The sequence below is a fragment of the Gobio gobio genome (genome assembly GCF_949357685.1).
Source record: "Gobio gobio genome assembly, chromosome: 23".
Lineage (NCBI taxonomy): Eukaryota > Metazoa > Chordata > Actinopteri > Cypriniformes > Gobionidae > Gobio > Gobio gobio.
The window spans coordinates 21,533,815-21,542,558 of record NC_137119.1 but is presented as its reverse complement, the minus strand read 5'-3'; the positions used below and the strand labels follow the sequence as shown (position 1 = coordinate 21,542,558).

Below are 8,744 nucleotides of genomic sequence, written 5' to 3'. Positions count from 1 at the left end.
TACTTCTATGAAACTCACATATGTAAAAAAAAAAAAAATTAACATATTTTCTGGTTTGAATGTATTTGTTTTTGCTTGTGGGCCAAAGTCCAAAATCATTTCAACCCTCATCCAGCACTGGTGATGTCTCTTTCAACATCTAGTCTTCATCCAAAACTCTCACCATAAAATCTGTCTAATGGGTGTTATTTGAGAGCTGCCTTTTCAAAAGTTTCTTATGCTCATCATAGCATCATTTCACTAATCAAAAACACTATAAACTAGTAATATTGTGAAATATTATTACAATTTTAAAACAGTTTTCTATTTTCATGTATTTTAAATTTAATTTAGTTCAATGTTGAAAACCGTTGCGCTGCTTATTATTTTGTGAGGAAACCATGATACTTTTTTTTTCAGGATTTCATGAATATTTTTTAATGCCACTTTTAATCAATTTAATGTGTCTGTGAAATAAAAAGGACGTTTCTGAAAATCTTACTGACGCCAGACCTTGAATGGTGTTGTTTTGAAATGAGGCACAAAATGACAGGTTTAAATAACAAAATTTATATTAAAAAAAAGATTTGTATAAAAAGGTTATGTACAGCTTATTTCAGATGATAAATAAATTGTTATTGAAATACAGTTGCCATTTAGGTTGTCACAATAGGTGCAAATACACAAATTTACATTATGGTCATTAAAACCAGCACCATGACTAGTTTTCAGAGGTCAACAGACACATCAACACAATAAGAGATGCAGTCTACAATATGACATCATTAAAAATCATATTTTACAGAACTGAATTTAGCAGAAAATACAATTTCTATAAATGACGTCATGTTGAACATGAATTTATGGAGGGGAAGGGATAAATAGCCCTTTATATCCCCTCCATATGCAGAGCAGTGCCTGGTAGATTTCCCCAAGTGCTTGTGTGATGCAGTAAAAAAAAGAAAAGAAAGAAGTGAAATCTACACAGTGCAATCCAATGCAATAGCGTGCCACTGTTATGCATGCATTGTAGAGACTGTACTGCCGAATTCATAATAAATGTATGTACAATTGGTAAAAATCACAAATAAAGACAGACTTCTAAATAACAATACATTACAAAAAAAAAAAACATTATAAGGTGCACTTACACATCGAACATGTTACCATGTTAATCCGCCTCAACATTTCATGTGGGTACAGCACGATTAGCCATCTCATGCTCTTTCTGGGGTTGCAAAATGCAGAGTTTTTCCCACCGATGCCTAATCAACATTCCACGATTTCTAAGCCCCAAGCACAAGTGTGTAGGCTTTAAGCATATGGAAACTTTCCAAGAGGAAAGACCCGAAGCAAAGCATGGATGCCAGTGAGTGTATTCAAACCAGTGAAGTTCTATTGTGTCCGAGCCCAGTTCAAGAAAAGCTAGCTTAACATTTCTTCTGAAGCACCAAAAGTCAACCTCCAGGGTTAATAGATAGGACATCATATGACTTAAAGTGACAGTTCACCCTTAAGTATCAATTATGTCATTATTTACTCATCCCCAAGTTGTTACAAACCTGTATGACTTTTACCACTTTTCCACCAAGGCAGTGCTGGTGCGGAGCCAGATCCTAGTTGCAAATCGGTTCTTTATCTTAACACACCCAAAGCACCAGCTCCGAACCAGAAAAAGTAGCACCAAAACATTGCTGGTCTAGAAGTAAGAACCGCTTGCGTCAGGGGCTGGGGGTGGGGTTACCATGACCAAGACGAACACAAACTTGTGACCGCCATTTTTGAAATAGCAGCAAATCGAGCCAAGCGGCCAATCTTCTCTTGAAGCCAATACGGAAGTGACTTAAACTGCAATTCCTCGACTGGCCGCTAGGGACAGGCTCCAGAAGGGAGCAGAATCTCATTGAACCCCATGTTAAAATGCCCAACTTTACAGCAGAAAAACACATTTACAGCCTGGTACAAATTGTGGTTTAGGTCTATACGGCTAATTATGCCCTTCATGACAACTGTGAGGGGGTGAATTGTTTTATAACTCATTCGTTTGCATTATATAAAGCTTTAAAGTCCTGCATAATTAAGGGCGTGACCATTTATCAGCTGTCTGTTAGTCATCGCGTCACCTCAGCTCCACCCACGTCCCGTGTTTTTTTACAGTCTATGAATCGAGCTAATAGCTGCTCAATTGTAATCTCCGTCTACACAAATTACGGCGAGTTGCTCGAATGCGTTGGATTCGCTGTGTTTTGATGCCGATGTAGGATCGTAAAGCCATGAGCATCAATAGTAACGCAACGTTCTCCATTGTTGATGGAAGGCTTGTTCGAGATGCATCGGTGCTGTGCAGACCGATTGCCATATGACATTTAAAAAAAAAAAAAAACACTCATGCTTTGGAATCGCTCTTGCGGTACTTTGATATAATTCGCTGATCGGTCTGCGCAGCGCCAATGCTCCTCAAACAAGCCTGGTGGGGTTTTTTTCCTGCAGCCTCACTAGCGTTGCTGAGAAAGATGAGACGTTTACAGTGACGCAAGACCTGGCTCTGTGGTGGCTCTCTAGCCCGTGGAAAGGCAAATCGGTTCTTAGAAGGCTCAGTCGAACCAACTTTGAACTGGCACTGGCTCTGAACTCGCACCCGGTTCATTCTGGTGGAAAAGGGGTCTTTGTTTCTTCTGTTGAACATAGAAGATAGTTTCCATTACCAACTTTATTTAAAACTGCAGTCCGTAAGTTGTGCCTATTTGTCGCCATCTCTGTTTGAAACTTGCAATAGCAGTTATTTGCAGAATTATCATCTTTACGTGGGTTGTGCATCGGCACGGCTCCTCAGCGCAGATTAATCTAATGTTGAGGAGTTTGTGTGGCTGTCATTCTTCACCGCACCGGTGTGGATACTGTATTCCGAAATCACAGATTCTACGTCTCGGAATCAGGACCAAAATAAGAAAATGTCATCTGAACATGTAAGTAACATGTCTGACACTTTTGTTCTGACCAACTGAGGGAAAAAAAAAAAGCATTACAATAAAATCGTGCTACCAATGGTGATTAAATCTAACGACCGCTTAGCTCATATCACATCAAACCATGCAAATTATTATTATTATTGTTGTTTTATATAATATCATTATAGCGTTCCCTGTACAGTCTCATTTTTTGCTTTTGACTACGGGTGAATCTCCAGTTGTCACTGATGATTGGTCCTTTCCGGATTACAATCTGCCATCCAAATGATACATTTAATTATTCCAGCTGCTGTGAGAAAAGGCTATAAATGATCCGCCACCTGCAGCATCCTCACATACGATATAGCCTACAGGCCGAACTCCTTCATGTATACAGACGTGACGTAATGACGCAAAGACGCAAAGACGAACGGCGCCATGCTCGAATTTCCCATAGAAAGCTACCAGTACCACTCAAATTATAATATTTTTACAAGCTTACTGTTGTGAATCGGGCTACGGTAAGGAGAAGTTTTAAACACTGGCTGGTTATGTACTTGCTCAAATTGATTTTGGATCATTTTTAACAAAAAAAAAAAAAAAGGTACGGACTGAAGCTTTAAATTATCTTCTTTTGCGTTCTGTAGGAGTCATACAGGTTTGGAATGACACGAGAATTAGTAAATCATAACAGAATATCTTCTGAGGGATGATATTTACAAGAATGTTTCAGCAGTTTTTGTCCGTACAATAAAAGTCAATGGGTCCAAGACTTCCAAAAACAGCTGAAAAACTCTTCAAAATGCCCTCTTTTGTCTCCCACAGATGAAAGAAAGCCATACAAGTTTGAAAAGACATGAGGGTGAGTAAATTATGACAGAATACTCTTTTTTTCTGTGAACTATCCCTTTTAAACCAGTCTGGGACTACAGACAACGCTCAATGTTAGACTTGCTAACAAGGCCTGATGGGAATTTTGGCAACTGCACCTTGTGTTCTCTGAATACAGTAATGGTTGAATACTGTAAGCACCAATCCTGACTTGACAGATCACAGTAGAGTCCCTCTCAGGAAATTAACTATTTCCTATAAATGGGTACATACACAAAACAATATAAAATGGTATAAACACTGAAAAATAAGTTATGTACAGGTCTTTAAAAACTTGCTGCCTTGCAACCCATGGTCCTATATGGCCCATATATATGGCCCATACAAAAAAAAAAAATGCAGGAATGTTGTGCAAATTCCCATAAGGGACAGTGTCTCTGTAATGGGGCATGTGCATTCTGTCTGTCTGTCTTCATTTGAACCAGTGCAGGTAATTTGAGTTCACAGCAGGAAAGCACATGTTGTTACTGCATGATCCTCCATAGCTCGGAGGGCACATGGAACAAGGAACACCTACTTTATACGGGGCCTCACCAATCCAGTTCCCCCTGTAAACAACAAAAACAACATTGTCAATGACACACCAATGAGATAGGACATTTTCAAAAGTTTTTTTGACATGAAGCACACAATAACTAGATTTTATATTGCCCATTTTAACAGCGTTTCTATGTTGGTTCCATAAGAAGACATGCTTTAAATCAATCCAGATCCAATTTAACTAGTTCTCAGATAGCAGGGTCTTTACTAGAGTTTAAAAATAACTTGCCCTGCAGTAGCCTAAGAGGTTTTTTTCAAGTGCGCGGTCCTATAAGACTGAAAGAAGGTCACAAGTCACTAGCCACACAAGATCATGGTTCTTTGATTCTGGAATTAGAGGCAGAATTCCGCTAAAATTCCACATGCAGTAGGAATGCGAGAGGTCGTCTAGGTCTTTGAACCAGAAAGCCCCGTGGATGTCCATGTCAAAAAAACGTTTTTAACAGAGGAGTGTCAGATTGCTAGCTTAGCCTAATTAGGTTACCGAAGAGTACTCTGGAGTTGAGCTACAGCACAGAAAACATACTTACTTTGGAGAATAGTTGCACACCAAGTATGTTGCCCTCTTCCATACTGAACCCCAAACATTCATATTATGGCAAGTGTTGATGGCACATCCTACTTTATTCGAGGTTGCCCACACCATCTGGTAAAACATAAGCAACAAGTGAGAAATGGTCAAATGAGAAAGATAAAAACACCAAAGTTTTGATATTTTTAACAGAAGTCCCTTGAATTTATATGATCAAAAATACAGTAAAAACAGCATTATAGCATATATAGCTGCAATTTTCAAACAACGGTTTTCCTTTTTAAATATAATATGAATTTTCAGCAGCTCCAGTCTTCAGTGTCACATGATCCTTCAAAAATCATTTTATTCTGCTTTCAAAAAAAGCACTCTCTATTATTATCAATGTTTAAAACAGTTGTGATATTTATTTGAAATATAAATATATTGTAACATTATAAATGTCTGTCACTTTTGATCCTTGCTAAATAAAAGTATTAGTTTCTGTTCAAAAATATATAAAATCATACAAACCACAAACGGTAGCACAGCTGAAGAAATTCATTACACAAAGACCATCTTAATCAACTCACTTGTGTATAATGAGTGCACATAGGCCCATAGCACTTAAGAGGACATCTGGGATTGCAGTCTCGAGGATAGGGAAAGGAATAGTCCTTCACTTCATCATGCCAGGGCTTCACCAGCTGCAAAATGGATCTGTACCTGTAAACAATCCAAACACAGCACCAAATCTCATTATGGTGTGATGAAATGCTTTGCTTGGCCTTTCAAGCCCAAATGTCCATTGGTACAGTAGAAACATCACTGATCACAAACTGGGACCGAAGGTGGAGAATGGGGATGCATACCTTCCTGTTCGAACTGAAAGGTTCTGACCCAGAAATCGAAGAAGATTGCGAGGACCATGCTCCCAAATGCATGTAGACGCCCACTGCTCAGCCGATTTTGCAAGAGCGTCATCCCAGACCTGAGACATGAAATACACATAATACATTTATTTATTGTAATGTCAGAAGTGAGTTAAGTCATAAACCATGGATAAACAGTACATTTCATGCTGGAAAACGTAGCTAATTCAACACAACAGAGTACACAAATTACCCATTTTAATCATGGTAAAATCAGAAAATGCGTTTTTAAAAAAACACATTTAGATCTATTGAAACATATTTAAATGCAGCATTTCCCATGACTGTGCACTTTTGAAAGTATTTCAGTGCTTAGCTGTAGTCTTAGCAGATTGATTATGCTGGGGAGGATCTACTCTGGTGGTCTGAGCCAATTAAATCTGCTCAACAGCTGCTGGTGCCAAAAGGACACAGAGAAGTTTGTCATTCCTGCATCCTGTGATGAGCGCGGTTACATGTGCAACGCTCACGTGTCCAGCTACAACAGCAGCAATGTGCTTTCCAGGCAAAATGCCAGATAATTATACAATTAAATAAATAAAACAACTGAACCCGATGAACCGCCGTGAGGGTGTAGAGCAAAAGTTCAAACAAGCAAAACTTTCTTTTTCTAAATTTCAAAATGATCCTGATTTTATCATAGACTACTTATTAATGGTTATTATTATACGTGACTTACCATATATTCCATGTTTGAAGCTGGAGGGAAAACTTTCCCTCTGACTTTATTATGGTAATCAAGAATAGCCACCATATCGTTCTGGGAAATATAACGTTTCCGTCTGGTTTGGGGAAGGTTAGCAGCCTCTGTGAGATATTTTGGAGGCGCGGAGCCAATATCAGTGAAATTGGTTGCTGGCAGGGATGAAGAGGCAGTGGGATTGAAGGCTGCCAGTGCACTTGCTCCACAGGATATACACAAGAGCAGAATGTCGATAGCCAAGCGGTTTTCATTCATGATTGATGGTTGAGATGTGCTGAGAGGTTACAATTCCGTTTGCAGAATCTGCCTGTGAAACATAAATGATTCCAATTTATTAGAGAACACATTAAATCCAATTGTCCTTCACTGTACCATAGACACAACATAGGAAAAAAACATCATCAATATAACATTTGCTTCTAAATTGTCAAAATAATTTTAATTTATTAGTTTTCAGAATTTTTCACATTGGTTGTAAAAGTACAATACGCTTAAAAACGCAGTTTGTAACTTTGCCAGCATAAATAAAACAAATAAAAGTCATTATTAGCACCAGTGTCAGTACTAGTGTCATTAATATATAGAACTGAATTGAGATATCAATTTCATTCATTTGTTATGATTTTAGCAAAACGTTTCAGCATAAATTTGACACTAATGGAAACGAAGAGACTCAACTATTAATCACTATTCAACGCTACTCAACAACATAACACACAATGTAATTAAATCAAAGATAGCTTGTAAATTACACAAATGTCCCTACCTTCTCAGAGATGCTAGAGCCGCCTCTGGATATAAACACGTCTCCTATTTGCCTGAATGTGTCCAGTAGTAGCTTTGTTTTAAGTCGTTGTGAACTCGCGAGCTGTTTGTCTCTCCTCTCCCTGCTCAGAAGCGCTGCGGCGGGTTTATATACGGCTGAGGTACCGGTTCAGGAAGTGTTCCGGCTTTGAAGGTGCGCGGGGTTCCGCCCCATCTGTCACCTGAAGCGTGACATCATCCGAGACGTAGTACTGCGTTTCTTTTATCCATTTCCTGGCAGATCCAAGCAGGCTAAATCAAAACATCTGCTTTTAGTTTGCACAGCTGGCGTGAGTAGAAAAGAAAACATAAGATAAGCAAGTGAATATTCCTGTGACCCCAAAATGCAGCTTAGTCCATTGCAATGGCCAATAAAGAGGCTCCAAATTAACAAATATATGAGTATTAAACCAGGGAGTGTTGTAACTAATATTGTTTAAAAAGATGTAACTGTTAGTGCTAGATAGCCCCACATTCATTTACTTCAGATTTCAGTCGTTTAGAAATCTACAATTTAGGCTATCCCTAAACTGTACATTATTGTCAAGAACAAAGAGTGCTGCTGTTGTTTTAACCTACTACCCTACAAATAATAAGGAAAGATGTTGTTCCAAAAGGCAATCAGGAATTGATTGGAACTTATTTATCACTTGTTTCGTTATTGCATTATTCAACATTTTTGAACAAATCACTTGAGTGAATTATTCAATGTCTCGTTCCTGAATGCAAGGCTGTAACCATGTCTTGAACATTGGGGGGACCAAATGTTTTTTTGTGGAGGATGGGGCGTTATGGGGTCCTTTTATGTAAAGAAATTAAATAATTAAAGGATTAAAAGAAGGATTATTTCAAATGGATTTAAGAGAATAAGGCAAAATAAATTAGAATGGTAAATTCTAGAGTTCTAAAATTGTAGCCTTGTTGATAATCCATAAAATCTAAATGCAAATAATATTTTATTTAAAAATATGCACACATTCACTCTTATCTCTTATTCGTATGTCTAATTTGTCAAAGACGCAAGATATTTATTTTCTCGTCACGTTCTGTTATGAATGACATGGATTATGTAAATTATAGCATATTTTTTATTTAAAATGGCGAAATTTCATTAAAAAAAACAAGTTAAAGGTGCACTATGTAAACATTTTTGAGTAAAATATCCAAAAACCATAGGCCAGTGTTATATATTTTGTTCAGTTGAGTACTTACAATATCCCAAATGTTTCCAACTATTTGTAAATCGTGAGAAATTGCTATTTTAACCAAGGAACCGGGAAGTACGAGGGAGTCGCCTTTCAATTGCGCCATATCTGCGTTACCCTCGGTTTCCGGTTTTATTTTGCAGAAACGCTTTAGGCCCTGTCCCAAATGGCACACTTCATGTGCACTTTCGGTCTTGTGGACTTACAATGGTCGCTGAGTGCGCGTGTCCG

General features: G+C 38.1%; 1 protein-coding gene across 1 annotated transcript; it reads right to left on the bottom strand.

Moving 5' to 3' along the window:
- Positions 1-536: 536 nt before the first annotated feature.
- pi15a (peptidase inhibitor 15a) lies at positions 537-7,393 on the bottom strand. The gene is made up of 6 exons (XM_079805858.1): positions 7,271-7,393; positions 6,481-6,811; positions 5,742-5,860; positions 5,463-5,595; positions 4,889-5,004; positions 537-4,366 (listed from the first exon to the last, which is right to left on the bottom strand). Exons 2-6 carry the CDS (start codon positions 6,757-6,759, stop codon positions 4,231-4,233), a joined length of 783 nt encoding a protein of 260 aa, XP_079661984.1. The 5' UTR covers positions 6,760-6,811; positions 7,271-7,393; the 3' UTR covers positions 537-4,230.
- Positions 7,394-8,744: the final 1,351 nt, after the last annotated feature.